This window comes from Tachyglossus aculeatus, chromosome X5 (genome assembly GCF_015852505.1).
Source record: "Tachyglossus aculeatus isolate mTacAcu1 chromosome X5, mTacAcu1.pri, whole genome shotgun sequence".
In the NCBI taxonomy this organism is placed as follows: Eukaryota; Metazoa; Chordata; class Mammalia; order Monotremata; family Tachyglossidae; genus Tachyglossus; species Tachyglossus aculeatus.
The window spans coordinates 7,009,542-7,035,748 of record NC_052097.1 but is presented as its reverse complement, the minus strand read 5'-3'; the positions used below and the strand labels follow the sequence as shown (position 1 = coordinate 7,035,748).

The following is a 26,207-nucleotide window of genomic DNA, read 5'->3' as shown; positions in this document are numbered from 1 at the left end:
GCAAGTCAGGAGCAGCCTCCAAAAAGGTAGAAGTCGGTCTCCCCATTGTCCATTTTAGGGTTCGTTGCATGTGTAATGTGGTCAATGTAGGAAAAACACAGAAAACCTTCTGAAGGCAAAAACAACGAATTGATAAGGGGGGGGGTAGAAACCCAACCAGAAAGAGCATGGTATCCCCTGATTCAAACACTCCATTTGGTCATAAAGTTAATTATTTTCAAGTAAACTAAAAGTGCACATTTTTAGATTTATTCACAGAAATACTCAGCACAATGATAATAATACCCTTTCCAAAAGTCAACAAAGCACTAATAGAGGCTGGTCTTCTTCATGATTCTCAAGAATTCTTGTTCATTTATCTCTCCATCCCCATCACGGTCTGCTTCATCAAGCATTTCCTGTAACAGACACATTTCTACTTAACGACAACATTTGAAATGGGTGGAAAAGAAATAATCAGGATCGAGTTTTAAATGGCCACTAAAGCAGAAGCATGTTTTCATAATTACCTGCAGTTCTTCATCTGTTAAATTCTCCCCCAGCTCTCTGGCCACCCTCTTAATATTTTTGAATGAAATCTTTCCGGTCCCGTCATCGTCGAACAATCGGAAGGCTTTCAAAATTTCTTCTTTTGAATCTTTCTCATTCTACAGAGGAACGAAAAAAGTCAAGACAGGTTTAGTATTAATTAGCACATACCTCTCCAAACTTAGTTTATTCATTTTAGCCTGCCTGTTTCTCTGACTCAAATTTTGCGGCACGGGGGGGGTTTAAATATTGGCGACGTAGGTGGTCCCTGCACACTATGCAGCCCCTCACCCCGAGTGTCACATTACCAGCAGAAGGGGAGCGCAGGTCCAGCTTCAATGTAACTTTCAACATTCAGTCCAAAACCCACGGAGGACAGCGAGATCCCACCCTCTTCCCCCTGCAGAGGTTTGGTTGGCCCAAATTGGCAAGTTTCAAGGGCATTCCAGGTCTTATGCCTCAGAGCTGCCCGGGACTCAAGAATTTGGGATTTCTCATCCCAGCTACACTCCTGCCATGTAAAGCACAAGCCAAGAAAAAAAAAAAAATCTGTTTTGCTACCTCGTTCCCCTTATTCTCATCTCCCAGCAAACCGCGGCAAATTTGCTAATATTTTAAAAAGGGCTTAAGGAGCTAAGAGCTTCCAGTTGCTTCTCTTTCTTACTCTGAAATATCAATATCATTGCAGTACCATTTTCTGGGTCATCATGGCTAAAAAATCTTCAAAATCAATGGTGCCGGATCCTTCTTTGTCGATATCAGCTATCATTTTTTTAATTTCCTCTTTCTTTGGCTCAAAGCCTAGAGCACGCATGGCAACCTGTAAGCAAAAGCAAAGGGGTTATTTTGTAACCAACCCTAACTTGACCAATCATTGGATTTTCTCTCTAGCCACTTTGAGACACAGATGAGGGAGATAGAGTGGTATGGTGTGCAGACCTTGTAACCTCCCCAGCGCTTAGAACAGTGCTTTGCACTTAACAAATGCCATCATCATTATTATTATATAGCCTTAGCCCCAAACTTCAGACAAGAGCCCTTCCCCATTGTACAGATGAGAAAAGTGAGGCTCTAAAAGGATAAATTACTCTCCTAATGTAACACAGCTGGCTAATGCTGAGAGCCCCCCGAGGGACAACCTGATCACCTTGTAACCACCCCAGCGCTTAGAACAGTGCTTGGCACATAGTAAATGCTTAACAAATGCCATTATTATTATTATTATTATTAATGCCAGAGCTGAGACAGCGAGGGTGGGGAGAGGTTGTCTCCTGGCTTCCAGGCTCACATTTTTTTCCTCTAAGCCATTCTGCCTCCTTAATCACTCCTTCTGGGATTTGGAGGAAAATCCCAGTTAGGTTTGGTCTCTGCTTCCTCTTCAGGGTTTTGCCCCTATTTCTCCTCCGTGGGGTTCCAGCTGTGCCTGTTTCTGCCTCTTCAAGGGTAAGCAGAAGTCTCCATCTGTATCAATCATTAATATTTATGGAGCATTTACTGTGTGCAGAGCACTGTACTAAGCCCTTAGAAGAGTGAGCTTGAATCTGTGACCTTTGGACATTTGATATTCACCCCATCCCTGCAACAGTTATGAACCTTTAAATTATATATTATAAATTAGCAATTGATTCACATTAATGTCTGTCTCCCCCTCTAGACTGTAAACTCGTTTTGGGCAGGGAGCGTACCTGCTAATTCTCTTGCATTATATTCTCCCAAGCGATTAGTACAGTGCTCTGCATCTAGTAAGCACTCACTAAATATCACTGATGGATTGATTGATTGATAGAATAGAATAGAATTAGTAGACACAATTTCTGCCCACAAGAAGCTTATAATCTAGAGAGGGAGACAGGCATTAAAGTAAATTATGGATACGAGTAGAAGTACTGTGGGGCTGGGATGGAGTGAATATCAAGCACTTAAAGAGTACACGTCTGCATATCCTGCCTCAGTTTACCCAGGATGGGGATGGGCTCTCCCTAGCTCCAAACTGCTGGTGCTATCTTGGCCCTGTCCGCCTGAATGGTAAACTGTAGCTGAGGACAGGAGGATGCTGGGGCTTCAGAGCTGATTCTGGGGCCTAAGTGAGAGTGAAATGAAGAATCTGGTCCTTTAAGTTTTTGGGATGATAACCCCTCATTGCTCCCATAAAGTTGGTCCCTGTTGCCTCAAGACGTTGTGAACACTGGTTTGGACTAGTTGAGATCAACTAGCTGTTGAGATCAACTCCACTAGCTGTGCACCCTCCAGGCCTGGCTCCACACTTGGTTAAATAGAAGACGAAGGCAAAAATATTGCCCTCCCCCAGCCCCGCCAAACGGTTCGCTCGCTACGTGGCCAGAGGATATGAGAAGCCTAATCATGAGCTTTGTTTGTGGAGGAGACAGAGATTATGTAACCCACCTCGGCTGCCCAGCCATAGCATTCTTAGCACATCTAACTTATGGTTGCCAAAGGAGGGCAAAGTTTCAGCCGACTTTGTGATCGAGTGGAAAGAGCATCATGGCCTGAGAGTCAGGAGACCTGAGTTTTGACCCCAGCTCTGCTTCTGACCTGCTTCGTGTCCATGGGGTGGGGTGCAATCCTTGTGGCGTATTGCATGGCCAAGTAGATAAAGCCCGAGCCTGCGAGTCAGAAGGTCGTGGGTTCTAATCCCAGCTCCACCACTTGTCTGCTGTGTGACCTCGGGCAAGTCACTTTACTTCTCTGTGCTTCAGTAACCTCAACTGTAAAATGGGGATCAAGACCGTGAGCCCCATGTGGGACAACCTGATTACCTTGTATCCACCCCAGTGTGTAGAACAGTGCTTGGGACAAAGTAAGCACTTAACAAATACCATAATTATTATTATTATCATTATCCTCTTCACTGGCAATTGGAGACCAGGATCCTACAGGGATTTGTTTTGAAAACTACGGAAATCTCTTATTCATCTGGCTAACAGAGTTAAGGGGGGGGAGATGCTCATCTCATACACAAACTAGACCTCCTGAAGTCATCTCTTTCTTAACTCCCACCTGGAGACAGAACCCTTCCCAGCTGAGGTAGGGAAAGCAGATATCTTATACCCAATTACAGATGAGGAAACGAAGACCCAAAGTCCATTTATCAATTGAAGAAGTGGCAAGGGCTTTTGCTCTCCAGATGTGAAAGGTCATTCTCACAGTCCTGGTTAACACCTCACCTCTCCTTTGTTATGTCCTCCCCTTTCACCCCGCCACCGGTCACTCAATGCAGAGAAGCCCACAAAATCATTGCCCTAATTCAGCAACAATTAAGAATGGACCTACTCCCATCAGGGCTGAGAATGGTTCACACATTCATCTCTCTCTAGACCTGCGTAACTGAAAGAAGTTTCCTACGCAATTGGGCATGAATTCCGATAGCAACCGGCAAAACCAACTCAATAACCTGCTTATGCTTGCAAGTGCAATGGAAACAACATAGAATGCCAAACCCACCACAGTTTCTCCCTGTAAACGGTTTGCACCAATCGAACTCTGTACAGGAACATTCAAGGAAAAGAGGTTGAACATTCAAGGAAAGGAGGCACCCCGATGTCATCAGAAAATTACCTTCCAACTGGCCATTTACCCTGTTTTAGTCATTTTCTTCCTATTCTAGGGCCGAGTTTCTCTCCTACTCAACAGGTTTTCCCCTTAAGGTATGAGACAGCTCATAGTCACCTCAGGGGCACAGCCCTTGACCTTTCTTCCACTGAAGTTTATGACCTGGACTCCTCCCCTTCTCTCCCCCCACCAGCATTAGGGTGGAAAATGCATGGCAGGGACAGGATGTGCGGAAAGAGACGGGGCGGTTAGGAAATCCATATTAGGACAGGAACGCAGGCCCAACTTGAGAACCGTGTCACCATCAGTGAAGGCAGGATACAAACTCAGGACAAAAGAAACGGGAAAGATAGATGGGAAGCAGCATAGACAGCTAGATAAAGCATGGATGTCGGAGCCAGAGGTCCTGGGTTCTAATGCCAGCTCCATCACTTGCTTGCTGTGTGACCTTGGGCAAGTCACTTAAATTCTCCGTACCTGTTTCTTCAACTGCAAAATGGAGATTCAAAACCTGTTCTCCATCCTACTTAGACCATGTACCCCTTGTGGGACAGGGATTGTGTCTGACCAGATTAATTTGTATCTCCCCCAGTACTTGTAACAACAGTTGATATATAGTAAGCACTTAACTAATACCATAAAAAGAGAGAGAGAGAGGAAAGATCTTCAACCCTTTTAGGAGAGGAGGAAAACATGAAGGTGAGCTGGTTGAAGCTTTTTCCTGTTTTCCTGCTAAATTTTCCCCTGCATGTCTCCCACTTCTTCTGTGATTATACTTTTTTTTACCCTGGGATTCAGGACCAGAAATGTGGAAAACTAGTCCAGACTTCCCGGACCATTTCTTTGACCTTCTGGTTACTTTTCTGTGGACGTTTTGAAAAAATAAAATGTAAAACCACTCTTTAGTGAGGCTATATTTTCACTCAGTGAGTTACAGGTATTGCATGACAGAGAATATACACATTGGATCACTAATACACTCACGCTTTCATCTGGACTCACTAATTGTCTCCCTACAAACCAACAACCGTAGTTCTCAAAACTCAATGCCAGGACCATTTTTGTTTTGTTGGCAGAAAAGTCAAAAACTTACTGTGGCAACTGTGGGGGAATGCATATTTAGAAAGAGGCCTTTGAGTCCCCTCAATTTCCAGCAGCAATGGACTATGAGCCCTTCGGACTTTACCTTTGACTTCAATAACGGATGCCTTAGCCAGTCCAAAGAGATAAATTTTTTAAACTGCATTAAGGTTCAAAAGACTGGGATTAGACTACAGTCCCCATTGCTTGGAAGGTTTTATTCTTCAGTCATTTTATGAAGGAAGCACGATAAAACATTGCAAATCTATCTATTTTAATATTAATTACTCCATACTTGAGTAGAGTTCTGCTATATGATATATTTGGGACATTATTAATAGTATTTGGGAAATACAGTGGAGAAAAATGAGATGCAAGATAGAAAGAAAATTGCAAAACCTTCAACTCTTTCACATCTATACTCCCAGACCCATCCGCATCAAACAAGTCAAAGGCTTCTCGAATCTCCTGCTTTTGCTCCTCGGTCAGTTCAGTTTTCACAGAAACCTTCTTCCTTTGGACTGTACTTGAGCTTGATTTTCGGTAGTTAGATGCCTGTAATGAATGTGGATGAGAAAAACGATGAGATGTTACTGGAAAACCAAACAGACTTGCTACTGGGGGAAGGAGATATATAAATGAATCATGGCTCCTAATTCATATCAAACTAGAGCCCATCTACCCTCCCCCTCTCTTCTTCCCTCCCCCACCATCATATTCCATTTCTTTGAGTCACTTTCTTCTTGTCCTGTTGGATTCTTCTCCCATGCAATGGATTCGTTCCCCTTCTTTCCAAGGTAATCAAGACATCTTAAAGTCCTCTAGACTGTAAGCTTGTTGTGTGCAGGGAATGTGTCTACAAACTCTGTTATATTGTATTCTTCCAAGCGCTTACTACAGTGCTCTGCACACAGTAAGTGCTCAGTACATAAGATTGATTGATCATCTCATGGAGGCAGTGTTACCTAGTAGAAAGAGCCCAGGACTGAGAGATGGGGGACCAAGATCTTAAACAATCAATGATATTATTGAGCACTTAATGTGTGCAAAACACTGTACTAAGCACTTGAGGAGAGTACAATGCAATGGAGTTGGTAGATACCATCCCTGCCCACAAGAAGCTTCCAGTCTTTAGGGGGAGACAGACATTAGAAAATATTACAGATAGGGGAAATGGGAGAGTTTAGGACTAAGTACGTAAGTTTAGTGGGTGGGATGAATAGCCAGTGCTTAAAGGGGTACAGAACTATGTGCATAGGTGGGTAGGGGAAATGAGAGCTTAATCAGAGAAGGCCTCTTGGAGAAGATCGATCAATCAGTCGTATTTATTGAGTGCTGACTGTTCAGAGCACTGTACTAAGTGCTTGAGAGAGTACATTATTACAGTATAAAAGAGTTGGTAGACAGGCTCCATGTGCACAAGAAGATTAGGGTTTTGAAGGTGGTGAGAGTGGTGACCTGTCAGAAATGAAGAGGGAGTTCCAGGCCAGAGCGAGGACCTGGGGAAAGAGTCAGCAGAGAGATAGACAAGATCGAAATACAGAGCATAGGTTGGCGTTAGAGGAGTGACATGTGCAGGCTGGGTTGTAGGAGGATATCAGTGAGGTAAGGTAGGAGGGAGAGAGCTGATTGAGTGCCTTGAAGCCAATGGTAGTGAGTTTGTCTGGCGCTGAGGTGTATTTGGAGAGTCGTGGACTGGATAGTTTTTTTAGAAAAACAATCCAGGCAGCAAAGTGAAGGATGGACTGAAGAGGGCAGAAACAGGAGGCAGGGAAGTCAGCAAGGAGGCCAATACAGTAGTCAAGGTGGGATATTAGACTGTGAGCCCACTGTTGGGTAGGGACTGTTCTCTATATGTTGCCAACTTGTACTTCCCAAGTCCTTAGTACAGTGCTCTGCACACAGTAAGCGCTCAATAAATACAACTGATGATGATGATGATATGATAAATCTCCTTGGATCGATGTGGTAGCAGTTTGGATGGAGAAGAAAGGGTGGATTCCAGAGGTGATGTGATGGTAAAGCTGACAGGATTTGGTGACAGGTTGATTGTGTGGGTTGAATGACTGATAAGTAGAGGCTCATGACAAGATTATGGGCTTGCGAGGCAGGGAGGACGGTGGTATTGTCTAATGTGATAGGAAAGCCTGGGAGAGGACAGGATTTCGGTGGGAAGATTCATTCATTTATTCAATAGTATTTACTGAGCTCTTACTGTGTGCAGAGCACTGTACTGAGTGCTTGGCAAATACAATACAGCAATAAAGAGAGAGATAATCCCTGCCCACAAGATGAGTTCTGTTCTGGTCATGTTGAGTTTGAAGTGACAGCGGAACATCCAAGTAGAGATCTCCTGAAGGCAGTAGGAAATGCGAGACTGCAGAGGAGGAGAGAGATTTGGGATTCAACTGTGTAGAGATGGCAGTTGAAGCTGTAGGTGTGAATGAGTTCTCCAAGGGAGAGGGTGCACACGAAGAATAGAAGGGATAGCAGAACTGAGTCTTGAGGGGCCTCCTCAGTTAGGGGTGAGAGAAGAGGAGAAAATGGCAAAAAAAGCCTGAGAAGGAGCAGCCAGAGAAAAGCAGAGAGCCAGGAGAGGACAGTGTCGGTGAATCCAAGGTTAGATAATGTTTCCAGGAGAAGGGTGTGCTCCACGGTGTCTAATCTAGTCCCAACTTTGCCACTGGCTTGTTACCTTTGACAGTGGGCAGAGCACTTAACCTCTCTGTGTCTTATTTCCCTCATCTATAAAATAGGAATAAGATATCTGGTTTCGCCGCCTTTTAGATTATGAGGCCTGTGTGGAACAGATACTGTGTTTGATATAATCTTGTATCTACCCTATCACATAGCCATCACTTAAATGCCATAATTATTATCTCAGGCCTTATTCCATTCTGGTCAATTTCTTGCCAAATGTGTATTCTCTTACAACCAAGGTTAGAGATAATGCGAGAAGAGTTCTTTTCCTGAAGCATATTAAAGATTCTTATTTGGGCTTTTGGATTGTGACCCTAAAAATACACCAATCTACGGGTTGGTTAAATAGGGAAGTCATTATGGTACAAGCAAGAGGTAGGATGAGAGATGCAGAGAAAAAGATTAATGAATCAGACACTAATAAAATGGAATTAGATTACTCCATTCAGGATCCTGAAAAAGCAGAAAGCTATTTTGAGAATTATTTAGGGAAAATTCATAACCTAATGTGTCACTGCATTACACAGTACTAGGTGAGCAAGAAGACTTTTCATACTAACTTCACGGATTTTTCCTTCCAATGTTTATAAGTTTGTTACCTAGTTATCAAAAATTACTGCTCATGAATCAGTAGAAATTCTAGTCAACCAATATCCAGCCTACACCCAAATATACACCTGGGCAGATATCCTTTCAGAACTTTGATAATAATAATAATAATAATGATAATAAATGTTGTATTTGTTAAGTGCTTTCTGTGTGCCAAGCCCACTACTAAGCACTGGGGTGGATACAAGCAAATCATGTTGGACCCAGTCCCTGTCCTATACTGGGCTCCCAGTTTCAATCACCAATTTACAGATGAGGTAACTGACTTGCCCTCCATAAGTATTCACATTGAATGCATCAAACAGGCAAACCCTTATCACTTCTCTAATGCTTAATTCACCCTTTCAGAAAAGGGCCACTAGGCACATCAAGCAATTTTTCAAACATTTTGGAAGACATTGAACGGGAGCTACCCTTGTCTTGAATTTAAGTTTGACTTGACCCTAATAAAACTTTAAAGAAGCGAGAAAGCTCTTGCAAGGCCGTCCTGAGCACTAATCATTTTCTGGTGGATTTTTTTCTGGGTTAAATAGAAAAACTGACTAACTGCAATTAGAGTGAGAAAACCATCTAGACTGTAAGGCCGTTGTGGGCAGGGATTGTCTCTATTGCTGGATTTTCCTTTCCAAGTGCTTAGTACAGTGCTCTATACATAATAAGTGCTCAATAAATATGATTGAATGAATGAATGAATGGATTTATAAATGGAAAGGACCTTCGGTAACTGCAGTAGGTTCAGCCTCAGAGCCTGTGAGGAATAGCTACTAAGGTCCGGGTTGTTCTTCCCACAGCCAAAGTGAAATGTGGCAACCTTAGTTTCTTTTGGACCTTTTCTTGAAGCCCTCCTCTCAAACGTCATTCCTCTTATATACGGAGCACGAACCATGTACAGAACCTGATACTCGCACCTGGGAACATACAACCCATGTACTGGAGGGGCTTCCAATCTAACTACAGTCTTTACAATTCCCTCTTATAAGTAAAACTCGCTGCTTCCCTGTGGTCCCCTCGCCCAGGCCTTCCCAGACTGAGCCCCCTTTTCCTCTGCTCCTCCTCCCCATCACCCCGACTCCCTCCCTCCGCTCTACCCCCTTCCCCACCCCACACAGCATTTGTGTACATCTGTACATATTCCTCTATTTATTCTATTAATGATGTGTATATATCTATAATTCTGTTTATCTATTTCGCCGCCATTGACGCCCGTCTACTTGTTTTGCTTTTGTTGTCTGTCTCCCCCTTCTAGACTGTGACCCCATTGTTGGGTGGGGACTGTCACTATCAGTTGCCGAACTGTCCTTTCCAAGCGCTCAGTCCAGTGCTCTGCGCACAGTAAGCGCTCAATAAATACGATCGAATGAATGGATGAAAGTTTAATTTGAGACTGTCTGGACATGAGAAAAATATCAGAGGAAGGCCAGCAAAAAACAGCATGGCGTGGGGGGCGGCAGTGGCAACAGTAAGGAATGTGGGTTTGCTTGTGCGCACTTGGGGTGCCCCTTGGTAGCTAGCGGCCAATAAATTGGGGTGGGTTATCTCTTCTTTCTCGACAGAGCCCGGAGCACCGGCCCTCCAGGCTACAGGAGAAAGGCTGGCACCAGTCACCGGTGGCATGGAGCCACCACTAATTCCTCCGACCAGTCGATGGAGGTAAGGCGACCTAACGGCTCCGCGGGGCTTGGAGCCTCGCTGCGAAAGAGGCGTGCAGCAGACAGACAGTCAGACAGCCAGACACACACCCCCACACACGGTTTTCCACCTCCCGGGAATTGTGCAGCATCCAGTAGGAACTGCAGGTGCACCTCCTCCAAGAGGCCTTCCCAGACTAAGCCCCCTTTTCCTTCGGCGGCACCTCGACTGGCTCCCTTTGCTCTCCCCCTCCCCTCAGCACTTCCGTATACATCTTTAATTCTCTTTATTTACACTAATGCCCGTGAGCTCGTTTCTAGGTCTGTCTCCTCCCCCCCCCCCCCCCCCCCCCGTAAACTTCTAGACTGTAAGCCCGCTGTGGACAGGGGTTGTCTCTCTTTATTGCTGGACTGTACTTTCCAAGCGCTTAGTACAGTGCTCTGCACACAGTAAGTAAACTCAGTACGTACGACTGAATGAATTTAGGGAGGGAGGGAGGGAGGGAAGGGCAGAGGGATGAGAGAAGAGCAGCCCCTGGCCTGCCGCTGGGAAACCGGTTCAGCGCCAGTTAATCTTTCATCACGAATTTCCGTTTGTCTTTAGCATTTCATGATGATGATGGCATTCATTAAGCGCTTGCTATGTGCAAAGCACTGTTCTAAGGCTGATGTTTTTATTTGAAATATGTTTTCTTCTGAAAGGGTGGCTGCAAATATTCCTTTTTCCTCTCCTCCTCCTCCCCATAGCCCCCTCTCCCCCGCCCTACCCCCCTCCCCTCCCCACAGCACTTGTATATATTTCTACATATTTATTACTCTTTATTTTATCTGTACCTAGTTGTCTATTTATTTTATTAATGATGTCCACATAGTTATAATTCTATTTATTCTGATGGTACTGTCGACTTGTTTTGTTGTCTGCCTCCCCCTTCTAGACTGCGAGCCCGTCGCTGGGTAAAGGACCGTCTCTATACGTTGCCGATTGGTATTTCCCAAGTGCTCTGCACACGGTAGGCGCTCAATAAATACGATTGATTGATTGAATGAATGCAACACTCACCATGGTAACCACCACCAGAGCTGCCGCTCGGCCGGGAAGGGAGAGCCGGCCTCGCCGCCCCCCCTAGGCCACGCCCACAGAGGGCCCCGGGCCAATGACGAGGCGCCTCCGCCCAGCTGGAGGGGAGGCGAGCCAATAGGAGCCTTTCTCGGTTTCCTAGCAACGGCGTCCCCGCCCCTCGCACATGCGCAGACCCGGCGCCCCGAGGAGGAGTCGTCGGTTATTTGCGCGTGGGAGCGAGGTTAGTGGCGGCTTCGGCGTGGTCAATCAATCAATCAATCGTATTTATTGAGCGCTTACTGTGTGCAGAGCACTGGACTAAGCGCTTGGGAAGTACAAGTTGGCAACATCTAGAGACAGTCCCTACCCAACAGTGCGCTCACAGTCTAGAATTTAACTTCTCTGGGCCTCAGTTCCCTCATCTGGAAAATGGGGATTAAGATTGCGAGCCCCACGTGGGGCAACCTGATGACCTGGTATCTACCCCAGCGCTTAGAACAGTGCTTGGCGCATAGTAATACTAATAATAATGGCATTTATTAAGCGCTTACTGTGTGCAGAGCACTGGACTAAGCGCTTGGGAAGCACAAGTTGGCAACATCTAGAGACAGTCCCTACCCAGCAGTGGGCTCACAGTCTAGAATTTAACTTCTCTGGGCCTCAGTTCCCTCATCTGGAAAATGGGGATTAAGATTGCGAGCCCCACGTGGGGCAACCTGATGACCTGGTATCTACCCCAGCGCTTAGAACAGTGTTTGGCGCATAGTAATACTAATAATAATGGCATTTATTAAGCGCTTACTATGTGCAAAGCACTGTTCTAAGCGCTGGGGAGGTTACAAGGCGATCAAGTTGTACCACGGGGGGCTCACAGTCTTAATCCCCATTTTACAGATGAGGGAACTGAGGCCCAGAGAAGTGAAGTGACTTGCCCAACGTCCCACAGCTGACAGACAGTTGGCGGAGCCGGGATTTGAACCCATGACCTCTGACTCCAAAGCCCGGGCTCTTTCCACTGAGCCACACAGCTTCTCTGGATGCGGAGTATCCAGAACCGCGGAGCCGGGGTTGGGGAGGAGGGCGCGTTTAACAAATACCAACTGTATTATTATTAGTATTATTTGACCTCCTGGACCGCTGTCCTCCCGGCCTCAGCCGGGGGCCCGAGCTCAGGCCTGCACCATCTCCCGGCCATGGATCCTGAGGCGAGAGGAAGGGTCAGGGGCAAGTTGAGGGCGAGGGCGCGTCAGAGCAGACTGGACCCATCGCTCGTGCGCACACAACACCGTCTACTTGTTCTGTTTTTATTAATAAGGATGACATTTGGTAAGCGCTTACTATGTGCCAAGAGCTGTTCCAAGCCCTGGGGTAGATACAAGGTGATCGGGTTGTCCCACGTGGGGCTCACCGTCTTCATCCCCATTTTACCGATGAGGGAACTGAGGCCCAGAGAAGTGAAGTGACATGCCCAAAGTCCCACAGCTGACAAGTGGCGGAGCCGGGATTAGAACCCACGACTTATTACTCCCAAACCCCGTCTCTTGCCACCGCACACGCTGCTTCGCTAGAGCACTGTTTTGCTGTCTGTCTCCCCCTTCTAGACTGTGAGCCCGTTGTTGGGTAGGGGCTGTCCCTGTTGCCTAATTGTACTTTCCAAGCGCGTAGTACAGTGCCTTGCCCACAGTAAGCGCTCAATAAATATGATTGAATTAGAACCCAACTCTTCTGATTTCCAGGCCCGTGTACTTTCCACTAGACCACACTGCTTTTCACCAAGAAGAGATGCCTGGAGAGACAAGGTCCTCTGACATCCGAGCCATATTATATGTAATATTGTTGCAGCATTTACATATTATATAGAGTTTTTCTAGTTGCAGTATGCCTTCATATCACACTTAAATATTCTCACCTCACCCCCGGAGGTAAGAGTTCACGTCCATTTGAAGAGAACACTCAATTTATCATTTACTTCGTAGAATAATGACAGGCCATTCTGTTCCTCCCCTTGTTCTTTCTATTTTAATTTAATTTCAACTTGTTTTTTTTTTTTAAATAAGCCGATTGTCAATAGCCCAGTTCTCCTGACCTAAATTTACTCCCTGATTCTAAGCGAGCCTGTTTCTAGACTGTGAGCCCGTTATTGGGTAGGGACCGTCGCTTTATGTTGCCGATTTGTACTTCCCAAGCGCTTAGTACTTGTGCTCTGCGCACAGTAAACGCTCAATAAATACGATTGAATGTGAATGAATGAATGAATGAACTAGGCACTGGGGTGAGCATTAACAACTGTGGCCTTTACCCCTTAAGAGAACACAATAGCCATGCACTAAATATCATGCTAGTGTCCTCAAGGAGTTAATTCTCCCAAAGTGCCTGAATGATGACCATGAGTAACCCTTGTCACTGGAGGAATAAGCCTTAAAATGTCTAAGTCTTTCTTTATAGAGCACTTTTTGTTCGGCGAGTCTAGACATGGATTTGGAGAGTAAAATGAAAGGCTTTTTCTGATGTTGTTTCATTGGAGCAGTCTGACTCTGGCATTCCATTACACACTTTGAGAGCTCAAGAAAACAATGTCTAAGCTGGCAAGTGCTGTCACTGGGATTCCCGTAATGAAAACGGCACACTGTGGAAAAGTTGGTGCTGATACTTTGCGTGACAAGTATCAGCATATGTCAGGATTGTGCCAAGAAGAGTCGCCAGGGACACTGAGGCTTTTTGAAACCATTTATCCCACAGTCCTCTGTTCTGAGCCTTTCCTCTCTCCTCCTCTTGCTCAACCCCTTTGAATACGGGGAAGCTTTTGTTTTAAATTGTGTCATTTCTTATTTAATTACAGTCAAATGTAGAAAATAACCTCTTTGCCTTGCAGGGATTCTTTGGGGGGATGTAGACAATGGAGGAACTCCAAATTTCAGTTGGACTCAGAACTAACTGATCCGTTTTTCAGTTGAGATTTAAGATGACTTCAACTGATGTAGTACAGCAGCTTTCGCTTTTTCTTGAATCAGGTTTTAGGACACAGTTTGCTTCCGAAGTAGAGATTTATCCTGTGTGATTGGCACTCACCAACCTGCCATTTAGCTGGAGGAGCTCTTATTTAGTAAAAGAGAGGTCAAGAAATTGTCAAAACCTGTTGTAGTAAATTGAGTTAGAACTGTATTTTGGGAAGCATTTCCAATTTAGGTGTGGTTTCGTGTTCAGGGTAAAAAGAATACATTGCTTATTCATCCAAAAAAGTACTTTCCAAAATTAATGTGTATTGGCATTTGTTAAAAAGATTTTGAGTTGACTGACTCTCAGAGTTTGAGTTGGTTAGTGAGTCCAGAGAACTTTTTTTGCAGTTTATTTGATCATTATGAAACAACATACAACTGCTAGATATAGTCATGCCCAAAATGTATGATTTCTGAAAGACTTTTTCCATCCTACAAACCCCTGAGAACATATCCGTCTCCTAAATAATAGTTAGGAAGATAGTCACCTGCTCAAAAATCAACATTGTTAGTGATCAACATTGTTAGTGATATCACCCACAGGAGAAATCTAATCAGTTAATCCAAGTCATGTATTTACTTCTTGTCTGAGAACATATCCGTCTCCTAAATAATAGTTAGGAAGATAGTCACCTGCTCAAAAATCAACATTGTTAGTGATCAACATTGTTAGTGATATCACCCACAGGAGAAATCTAACCAGTTAATCCAAGTCATGTATTTACTTCTTGTCTGATAACATATCTGTCTCCTAAATAATAGGAAGATAGTCACCTGCTGAAAAATCAACATTGTTAGTGATATCACCCACAGGAGAAATTTAACCAGTTAATCCGAGTCATGCATTTACTTCTTGTCTGATAACATATCAGTCTCCTAAATAATAGGAAGATAGTCACCTGCTCAAAAATCAACATTGTTAGTGATATCACCCACAGGAGAAATCTAACCAGTTAATCCAAGTCATGTATTTACTTCTTGTCTGTTCAGTAGTATATGTCTTTGATTTTTGTTCACAGGGTAGAATGTACTTTTGCATGTTGGTCACTGTCAGTTTGTCTGTTTTCGATTTTAAACTGCTGGAGGGAAGGAGCGTTTGTTTAACTTTATAAAGTACAGCACCCAACAAAACCATTTGTGCCGTTTGAGGTCAGTGACTTCCCCTGCCAGTGACTTTTCTTAAGGAAACCATCCCTGGCTCAGGCCTCTCCTCTCTCCCCGTCTTGCCAATGAGGCAAGTTGAGTGGCCATTAGAGAGTTTGAGCAGGGGCCCAGGAGGAGGTGACGCTAGGGTTCAGTAACTAGAAATTTTCATTTTGTGAACAAAACCTGTGTGCTTGGAATTGTATTTCAAAACTGCTTCAGCACTTTCCAAGATGCAGTATTATTCCCCTTTGAGTCATTGCAATAGAGGCAGCTTCCAGTAGGCTTGTATAGCAACCCCAGCACTGGGCTAAGATTGAAAGCTTCCTGGGGTCAAAGAACATGTTTTGCCCTTCTCTTGCACTTTCCCACAGTGCACAATGACTTGCACTTAGAGCCTCAGAAAATGCCGTCATTACTACCACTTTCCTGTAGACCTTTTTCAATGCTCTGCACACAGTAAGCGTTCAATAAATACCACTGATTGGTGAATTAATTTGTTGAGGATGGAATCAAAGAAAGCCAAAATTTATAGGCTGTCTGCTACTGCTCCTTGAAAATCTCCCTAATAGATTGGAATCCAAAATAATTTATGACTTTGAAATCTTGACAGATTTGGTGGACTTGGAAGAGAAATCAGGGCTCCTACAATCAATCATATTTATTGAGCACGTACTGTGTGCGAGGCACTGTGTTAAGCCTTGGGAGAGTACAGTGTAATTGGTAAACATGATCCCTGCCATCGAAAAGCATTTAGTCTCATGTGGAACTATTAAGTAGATTACAGACTCGTTAGAGTGAAAGAGTGTAAAGATAAAGTACCTAAGTGCTATGGATAGGGATGACTACCCAAGGGCTTAGGTGGTGGGGCAGTGCTAAAGTGGAAGATGGGGTGAAAAAATAAGGTGGGAAGATCAATCAATCCATTAATCAGTGGTATTTATTGAGTATAATATCACTGAATATTGTTGGAAGAAACAGTTCATTCATTCAATGGTATTTATTGAGCATTTACTGTGTGCAGAGCACTGTACTAAGCGCTTGGGAAGTACAAGTTGGCAACATATAGAGACGGTCCCTACCCAGCAACGGGGAGACAGACAGCAAAACAAAACATGTGGACAGGTGTCAAGTTATCAGAATAAATAGAAGCAAAGCTAGATGTACATCATTAGCAAAATAAATAGAATAGTAAATATGTACAAGTAAAATAAATAGAGTAATAAGTCTGTACAAACATATATACAGGTGCTGTGGGGAGGGGAAGGAGGTAGGGCAGGGGGGATGATGTGGTTTAGTGGATAGAGCACATTCCTGGGTGTCAGAAGGACCTGGGTCCTAATCCTGGATCCACCACATGTCTGCTGGGTGACCTTGGGCAAGTCACATAACTTCTCTGGGCCTCAGTTACCTCATCTGTAAAATGGGGATTAAGAGTGTGAGCTCACACTCTTAATCCCCATGTGGGACTGGGACTGTGGCCAATCTGATTAACTTGCATCTACCCCAGTGCTTAGAACAGTGGTTGGCACATAGTAAATGCTTAACAAGTACGATAATTATTATTAGGTACCACGGCTCAAGATGTGAGTGCCACAAGACAGGTTTTCGTTAACATGGCCTCTTTCAAGAACGTAAGTGGCCCTGCTTTATAGGAGAATGGATGGGATTTTTTTAAGATCATGCAGAATTTGTAATTTGTGGCTTGTCATTCAGTAAGTGGCAAGACAATAACCCTTTATTGTATTTGCAGATGCAATCAGTTCTCCCACGGTATTTGTTTTCATTACACAATTTGGATAGAACACTGTTGAAGAATGAAGACATGCGTCAGGAGATACAATTGTGCATAGCTGCGAGGTGTCAGTCGAGGTGCGGGTTCTGTAGTGCAGTTTTTCCGTGACACGAGTTCCTTACAGAGCGCAACTGTTGCGTTTTAGGAGCACCAATTGTATCGCTCAGGCCCATGGCCCTCGGGGTCATAAACAGAAGGCGGCATAACGGACTTCAGCAGCTTTCATCGTTAGCAGCAACGGGAAGAACTTTCCTTGGGCCAGTAAAGTCCTCCAAGTTTATTGTAGAGGAAAGCACGCTGGAGAGTGTCCTCACCTGCTCAGTCATCAGGCTTCTCGAGAGTTTGGATTTAACCAGTGCCGTGGGGCAGCTTCTTAACGAAACCGTCCAGGCCCAGAATAGCACATACGGAACTGGGACCGGTACCCTGTTGTTTCTGGCTGGGGCCTGGAGCAACGCGGCCCTGGAATGCATCCGGCAAGACATTCCGACTCCCGTGATCGTGGCAGTGATGTCGGAGGGACTCTGCTCCTGCGGTGAAGAAATAAGATCCCTTCAGGTAACTGTAAGAGATGTATGGAGCAGTGTGGAATCTACAAAGAGCTGTCCAGTTCTCCAAACACCCAGCAGAGCCTCCATGCTTCTCGGACCCACGGTTACAGATCGTAGTTTGTTGGAAAAAGGGACCCAGGCAGGGGGATCTTCCCCAAGGCCACCAGCCACTTGCAGTCTTGATGGACCGCCGAAAACCCCTTCCAGGACTTCGCACTTGCTCCTTCAGAGTGGCACCGGGGATAAAGAAGTCTGTGCTAAAAGCAGTTTCCAAACTGCCGGGAGCACGTTGCTCCCGGACCTTTCCAGCAGGAAACCAAGACTAACTCACAGTAGACACTTTAGCAGGGAAACTCACCACCATTATCTGACTTACCAACCAGACAGACCTCCAGAGCCCCACAGCGGGGCAGCAGCCAGATTTAGTGGCTGTGATGATTTGGGGCAGCTTGCAGCAGCTCTTAGCCACGGAGACCAAGGCAGTATGAAATTAGCGGAAGCAGCGGTCAGATGCCAACACTGGGCTGTGGCAGTGAGGCCTGGAGGCGGCCCCGGACCGTTTTCATTTGACATTTCACGCATTGTCACCTGCCGTTTGCCCGGTGCCCCGGAGTCCCGGTCTTGTGTCCGTTCGGGATTTGGGACACTAGTGTCGACTGCTGGCGCAGCAGCGATTAGGAGGCTTCAGGGCCGGCCTCTTCGGGTTGTTCTCCTGGATGGCGACCTCACCGAGAGTTATCGCCATCTGGGGTTTAGTGGGTCTGGAAACGTGAAGACTGTCTGGGAGAACGGGAGGCGGCACCAGGACAGCACAGAGCCATGGACCGACCGGGCGCTCGAAGTACTGCTGCATTACAACGTGAACCTAGTCCTGGTACGAGGTGGCGTCTCTGAAACTCTAATGGAAAGGTGTCTCTCCAGTGACCAACTGATCATTGGCTCGGTGGCTCAGAACGTGCTGCAGGCTTTTGCGGAGGTCACGGGAGGCGTGGTGCTGTCTTATATCACACAGGTGGGTCCGGAGTGCGTGGGCAGTGGCGTCTGTGCGCACCTCTGGAGGACGGACCAGACGGACGGGGTGGAACGGGATGGCAGGGTGGCCATCCTGTTCACGGCCAAAGGGATTTCTCTGGTAACCGTTGCGCTCGGGGGTCCCGTCACAGCCCAGATGCAAACCAAGGAAGATGGGTTCTGGACCTGCACTCACCGCCTCCACCGGGCTCTGGTCGATCAGAAGGTCTTCCTCGGAGGTGGGGCGGTTGAATTCTTGTGCCTCAGCCACCTGCAGAAGCTTGAAGAGCGGTCTTTGAGAAACGGAGACCAACACGATTTGGGATGGCGTCCTAATGCTTCCTCCTGGCAGGCCTCATCCATGGCCCTGTATAGGCCTGCCGTGCTCAGATCTCTGGCAAGCGGGTGGCACAAGTACCTTGCTGCTATCATGTGTAACACTGCTAATTTCCCCTCCGAGTTTGAAGCCAGCACGTTCATCGACCACCATCTCCAAAAAGCCACCAGCTATAGGTCTCCGTTATCTTACATTCTGAGTCATTATGGCCAGCTAATTAGCGGAGTGTTTCAATCCGGAATTCTGGGTGAATTGGGGGAGCTGGGGAGGATTTACGACAACGTCACCCCAAAGTTGGAAGCCTGGCGCAGAGCCCTGGACTTGGTGCTCTTGGTGCTCCAGACTGACACTGAAATCATCTCCGGGTTTGAGAGCACACGATTAAATTCACCGGCGTCGACGGAATTTTTGTTTTTGTAGTTTTGCCCGATTATAAGCCCTTGGAAAATAGTTATTTGTAAAGAGTCCATCCCATATCAGAATCCAAGATCCTGTCCAAAGAATCTTTAAGAAAACAAACGATCCGGAGAAAAACAATCCACATCCTCAGTTGGACTGGGATGTGAGAAGGAACAGCAGGTACTTTTTTTGTGGGGGAGGGGGTGGCGCTTCTTAAAAAGAAATAGCAACATAAAGGACAGAATCTCAGGATGTTAAAAGAGCACAGAGGCTGAGTTACTTTGGCAGAATTCCTGAAAAATGCAAGCTCTTTCCCAGGACTTTGGTTAAGGGAAAAAACGAAATACTTCCCAGTAGCAACGTGGTCTCTGGGGTAGCTAGCTGGAAGGCTGATATTGCTGAGGCACTGTAACAGGAAGAGGAATTTGATTTTTAAGCTCATTTGGATGGGAAAAAATACATTCATGGAGGATGTCAGGTAAAAGGAATTGCTGTTCATCATTATCTTCCACGTATATTTGCACGGTCTTGCAGAGACCGTAGGTTCAGCCTCATTGCGTCTCCTTTGTGCAAGGCTGAATAGCCTGGAAATGTAGATGGGTGGTCAAAGTGGTGCTTGCTGGCAGGGAATCAGATCTCGGCTCTGCCACTTGCCTGCTGTGTGGCCTTGAGTAAGACACATGACTCTTCTGGACCTCAGTTTCTTCATCTGTAAAATGGGGATTCAATACCTGTTTTTTTTTAATACTATCATTATTATTACTACTATTAATAATTATTATTATATTTGGTGCTTACTATGCATCAAGCACTATTCTAAGCATTGGGGAAGATACAAGTTAAGTAAGTTTGGACATTCCCTGTCCCACTTAGGGCTCACAGTCTAAATAGGAGGGAGAAACAGGGATCAAATCCTGGTTTCTCCGTTGAGGAAACCGAGGCACAGAGAAGTTAAACGACTTACCCAAGATCACACAGCAAGAAATTGGCGGGGCTGAAATTAGAACCTAAGACTTCCAGGCCCAGGCTCTTTCCACTAGGCCTTGCTGCTTCTCCCTCCTACTTAGACAGAGAGCCTCTACCTAATTATCTTGTATCTACCCTAGCACTTAGTAGAGTGCTTAGCACGTAGTGAATGCTTAACAAATACCAACATTATTACTACTACTAGGGAAGGGGAGCACATTTTTTGCCTGAGTTAAGCTTAGTCTTTTGCTTATGGTTGCACCCAGAAATGCCTAAAGCTTCTGAAGAGTGTTTTGACTCTTAGTAAAATGTCAATTACTAAATTCATTCAGCTGTGTTCATAGTAAAAGTATTCAGTCAATTCTCAACCATTCAGAAGAGAGGAGTCTGTTTACAGATTAGCCGAACGGTGACTTCCCTCCTCTATCCTCAGAGTAGTGCTGCTCAGTCCGCTGATGCTGATTTAAAACCAGAAGTCCCATTGTCCCATCCCTCTAGTGTTATCTGGATAACAAACTGTTTAGCCCCAGCAACAACTGGTGAAACGTCTTCCAGTTGTTAAGTTTGGCCTGGTGCGGAAATGGGCACTTGCAGAGACTTTGCCCAGTGCAACCTCAAAATAGATAAAATATGATTTTGATGATTAGTCAATCACATTTACTGTGCGCTTGGGAGAGTATGGTATAACAGAGTTGGTAGACGTGTTCCCCACTCATAACAAGCTTACAGCCTAGAGGGGAAGACATAAATATAAATAAATTAATAAATTACAGATATGTGCAGAAGTGCTAGGGGACTGAGGAAGGGGTGAAGAATTGGGAACAAATCCAAGTGTAAGGGCGACGCAGAAGGGAGTGGGAGAAGAGGAAATGAGGGTTTAGTCAGGGGAGGCCTCTTGGTGGTAAATCAATAAATACGATTGATGATGATGATGATGGTAATGTTGCCTTCAGTAAGGCTTGGAAGGCCAGGAGAGTAATTGGCTGTGGAATATGAGGAGGAAGGGAATTCCAGGCAAGCATCCAAGCAGCTATTTTGTGAGGGAACTGCTAATAAACTATTTTAAAATAAAAAATAATGTCTCTTTTTTGGTATTGTTACTTCTTGATGTTTTTTTTAAACTCATTTATGCTCATTGATATTGGAAAGTATTTCTTCTGCAGAGTATGGACCACAAAGTGCTTTATTTGGAGAGGAATGAGGATGTCCATTTGGTAAGCCCTAATTACAACTTTTTATGATTGGGTAATAGCCTCACATGTCCCTGATTTAATTGTTGATTCATTGCCCATCATATCGTTCTGCAATACTCTGGTCTCCGTAGCCAAAAATAATGTGAAATGGCTGAAATTGAAAGCCGTGGAAGTCTGAAACTTTGCCTTGATTTCAGGGGAAAAGTATTCTTGATCTCCGGGTTGCTGCTGAAACTTTTACTTAGGGCAAACTGCTATTGATTCATTCTAACGATCAAGAGGAAACATGTATTTCCTTAATAATATGCACTTCACCAAGTTGTCATCTTTTGGGAGGACATGAAGGGGTTGCTTGTTCCCAGTTTACTGTGGGGATTCAATATCCTTAAAAGAGAAAGCAGTGTGTGATTTATCTGAGGGAAGGCCAAACTGGGGAGCAAATCTTGGTAGAGGTGAGATGAGCAAATGCAGGTTTTAAGTTTCACATCTGTATATACAACATGTATTCTGCACTGAAGCCAAAAAGAAAAATATAAGTTTCTCTCTTGTCCAGTACACTTCTTGTTATACTCCCTCATCCCTCGTGGACCTCTTCAAGAGCATGGGACTGGGAGTCTGAAGGTCATGGGTTCGAATCCCAGCTCCGCCACTTGTCTGTTATTTGACCCTGGGCAAATCACTTAATTTCTCTGTGCCTCAGTTACCTCATCTGTAAAATGGGGATTGAGACTGTGAGCCCCACGTGGGACAGGGATTGTGTCCCCACACCAGTGCTTAGTACAGTGCCTGGCACATAGTAAACGCTTAACGCATACCATAATTATCATTATTATTATTGCCAGTTGTATTTGAACTTTTTATGCCATAATCAAATATTCTCGGGGCAACAAAAATAAATGGGAAAAATTCCTCACATGAACTTGAATTTTAAAGCAAGGAAATATGGTGTGCCTTTCGTGTATGTCTATCTTCTGGAGCCTGTGTCCCTTGTTGTCTCTCTGTCTCTGTGGTCGCAGCAGAGCTTGGTGTGTTTTGCAGGTGATATGTAAATCAAGGATTATTCACTGATTATCTGTCACCAAGGACTCCATGACATTTCAGCAAGTGAAGCGAGGGCGGCTTAATCTTCTGGGTTCTCTGGATCCATTTTTGAGTAGTATGCAGTCGGGGGAAAGGGAGAAGGGATGCAGTGGGAGAGGCAGAACATTAAAAACTGGTGGAGGCTACGAGAGCTGTTCTGTTCACTCTGAAACCCAGTGAGGAGGCGAGGGGAACCCCTCATGTCCCAATTGGCACTAATTTTATTGGTGTCCCTTCCTGGACCACTCTGGTTTCCTTCCTTCCACCCTGTTTGTGGTCTTGATACACCCTGGGTCAGTGTCAGCTGTACTACAGTCATAAGTCATGGCTCCGTGGTTAATGTACCTCGTTCTCCTCACTGTACCTCGTTCCCCTCACTGTACCTCATTCTCGCCTGTCCCGCTGTCGACCCCCAGCCCACGTCCTCCCCCTGGCCTGGAATGCCCTCCGTAGGGACTGTCTCTATATGTTGCCAACTTGTACTTCCCAAGCGCTTAGTACAGTGCTCTGCACACAGTAAGCACTCAATAAATACGATTGATGATGATGATGATCTGCCAAGCTAGCTCTCTTCCTCCCTTTAAAGCCCTACTGAGAGCTCACCTCCTCCAAGAGGCCTTCCCAGACTGAGCCCCCTTTTTCCTCTCCTCCTCCCCATCCTACCCCGCCCTACCTCCTTCCCCTCCCCACAGCACTTGTATATATGTTTGTAGAGATTTATTACTGTACTTATTTTACATCTACATATTTACTGTTCTATTTATTTTGTTAATGACGTACATTTAGCTAATTCTGACGACTTGACACCTGTCCACATGTTTTGTTTTGTTGTCTGTCTCCCCCTTCTAGACTCTGAGCCCGTTGTTGGGTACGGACTGTCTCTATATGTCGCCAACTTGTACTTCCCAAGCGCTTAGTACAGTGCTCTGCACACAGTAAGCACTCAATAAATACGATTGAATGAATGAATGAATGAATGAATGAATGTACACAGTCTACAGGATGAGACTGCCCACTCAGTACCTGTTTTGAGTGGGAAGGTATTTGTGGTCTATGACTTAACCACTTTCTCATCATGCTCCAGAATATCCCATGGATTTAAGATTATGCTGTTTTTCACAAAAAGCTTTCTTAAAAACAATCCATTTGTGTGAAATTTTTGGAATGTCCTAAAACAAGTATTCCTAGAGACACCCTATATTTCCATTTTTAATTGAAGAAATGTTTCTGTTTTCATCTGTGCTCGCACTCCTTCCATCTGGTGGTGTTAGGGTGGCTTTTTTGGTGGTTGTAAAGTCTTTCAGGCATCCTTAGTCTTTTGAATGTGAATGTAGAGCATCTTGAACAATCCCGCGATTATCCCAGGAAGCTGAAATCACTGCTAGTTCTCTGATACTGAACCAACAGCAACAGTAACTGGTTTCACTACTAATTCTGTCTCCTTCCCATTCATTCATTCATTCATTCATCATTCATTCAATTGTATTTATTGAGCGCTTACTGTGTGCAGAGTACTGTACTAAGTGCTTGGAAAGTACAGTTCAGCAATATAAAGAGACAATCCCTGCCCACAGCAGGCTCCATTCAGGCGCATCTCTTAGAGTGACCAGGTTTTGTCTTGTTTTTGATGACTTCGTACGGTCTCTAGTGACTAATGTTTTATCCCCTTCCTAAATCAAGTCAGAAAGCCTTTAAATCCATATATTATTACTCCTCTCTGGAGTAATAATCTAAATTTCCATGGCATTGCCCTCTCTTGGTTAGCTTTCTACTTCAACGATACACTAGATTGTAAGCTCCTTGAGGCAAGGGATCATGTCTGCCTATTCTGTTGTTTTCTCCTAAGAGCTTAGGACAGTGCCGGAGTAACTGTAAAGTAAATATAATCGATTGGTTGATTGATTGATCCCTCTATGAACATCCTTCAGCAGTTCTGCCCAGCCTTCTTTCCATCCCCCAAATTAGTTGCTGAGATAAAAGCTCTTTTCTCTTTATTTTCCTTATTTATTTATCCACCCTCATGACTCTCGTTCCTACCTCTCTCCTCCCGATCTCTCTAGGTTTTCTCCAGTTGCGCATCTTCTATCTGTTGGATGTCCTGACACCACTTCAATCAATCAATCAATCAATCGTATTTATTGAGCGCTTACTGTGTGCAGAGCACTGTACTAAGCGCTTGGGAAGTACAAGTTGGCAACATATAGAGACAGTCATCATCATCATCAATCGTATTTATTGAGCGCTTACTATGTGCAGAGCACTGTACTAAGCGCTTGGGAAGTACAAATTGGCAACATATAGAGACAGTCCCTACCCAACAGTGGGCTCACAGTCTAAAAGGGGGAGACAGAACAAAACCAAGCAAACTAACAAAATAAAATAAATAGAATAGATATGTACAAGTAAAATAAATAAATAAATAACTAGAGTAATAAATATGTACAAACATATATACATATATACAGGTGCTGTGGGGAAGGGAAGGAGGTAAGATGGGGGGATTGGAGAGGGGGACGAGGGGGAGAGGCAGAACATCGTAAAAGCTGACATCTTCCCAGTCAATCAATCGATAATATTTGGTGAGGATTTACGCCCGGCCAAGCACTGTACTAAGTAATATAATAGAATTAGTAAACATGATCTCTGCCCTCAAGAAGCTGTCAGTCTAGTGGGGAGGTGGACCCTAAAATAATTTATGGCTAGGAGGAGGGCAAAAAGGGTCATGTTCATGAGTTATATCGTAGCAGGCAGAGAGATTTATAGTCTCTCTAAAATAAACCCAGTTATCTCAACTCTATGCTGAAAGTAGCCTGAGGGAGAGAAATTCATCCCCAAGGGGGAAACTCTTCTTGCTTTTGTCCGGTAGGTGGCAAACTTCCACCTGATTTTCATCTTCCGTCCTTGAATATGAAACGCAAAATGTGTTTTGCAGAGTTGAGGCCATTCTGATAACAAATTACTAGCACTAATAAGTAAACTTCTCCCAGGGAGTTCAGCCCAGAAGAAAATGGACTTTCCCAGATTATTATCCCTTTCATTTCAGTTCCCCTCCGATGTCTATGGGCCTTTCTTCTCCGGTGGCAAAAGTGACGGTCGTTCTCGTATTGCCCTTCAGTAAAGGTGAAAATGTAAGGAACAAACCTTCACATCCTACTCATCCGTTTAGGTAAGTTAGCAAGTTCCTGATGCTTCGGTTGACACTTCAGTCCAGGTGGTGAACAGTGTATGTTTGCATGGTCTTCCTGTGTTTTTTACGTGCTTAGGTGAATCAATCAATCAGTCGTATTTATTGAGCACTTACTGTGTGCAGAGCACTGTACTAAGCGCTTGGGAAATACAAGCTGGCAACATATAGAGACAGTCCCTACCCAACAGTGGGCTTACAGTCTAGAAGAGTGGGCTCATATGAGGAGGATGCCCATCTGCACCCTTGGGCCCCTGCCCTCTTGCCCCCAATCAATCAGTGGAATTTATTCAGCATCTATGGTGTCCAGAGCATTAAGCTAAGTGCTTGGGAGAGTATAGTGTAACTGTTGATAAGACATGTCCCCTGCCCACAAG

The 26,207-nt window shown here is 44.8% G+C and overlaps 2 protein-coding genes across 2 annotated transcripts; one reads left to right on the top strand and one right to left on the bottom strand.

Moving 5' to 3' along the window:
• Positions 1-218: 218 nt before the first annotated feature.
• On the bottom strand, positions 219-11,253 carry LOC119947656 (caltractin). The gene is made up of 5 exons (XM_038769250.1): positions 11,176-11,253; positions 5,578-5,733; positions 1,220-1,348; positions 510-647; positions 219-398 (listed from the first exon to the last, which is right to left on the bottom strand). Exons 1-5 carry the CDS (start codon positions 11,176-11,178, stop codon positions 309-311), a joined length of 516 nt encoding a protein of 171 aa, XP_038625178.1. The 5' UTR covers positions 11,179-11,253; the 3' UTR covers positions 219-308.
• Positions 11,254-17,184: 5,931 nt separating this feature from the next.
• On the top strand, positions 17,185-25,738 carry BBS12 (Bardet-Biedl syndrome 12). Its single transcript, XM_038769160.1, has 3 exons — positions 17,185-19,587; positions 21,537-21,587; positions 25,690-25,738. Exon 1 carries the CDS (start codon positions 17,281-17,283, stop codon positions 19,426-19,428), a length of 2,148 nt encoding a protein of 715 aa, XP_038625088.1. The 5' UTR covers positions 17,185-17,280; the 3' UTR covers positions 19,429-19,587; positions 21,537-21,587; positions 25,690-25,738.
• The last annotated feature ends 469 nt before the right edge of the window (positions 25,739-26,207 follow it).

Bases quoted from the DNA above. Each gene is read 5' to 3' on its own strand.
- BBS12 (XM_038769160.1), top strand. From the start codon at position 17,281: ATGGCCCTCGGGGTCATAAACAGAAGGCGGCATAACGGACTTCAGCAG.
- LOC119947656 (XM_038769250.1), bottom strand. The intron at 1,349-5,577 runs GTTTTGCAATTT...TTTTGCTTACAG, and splicing joins TAGATGTGAAAGAGTTGAAG to GTTGCCATGCGTGCTCTAGG. The intron at 648-1,219 runs GTACTGCAATGA...GTTCCTCTGTAG, and splicing joins CCATGATGACCCAGAAAATG to AATGAGAAAGATTCAAAAGA.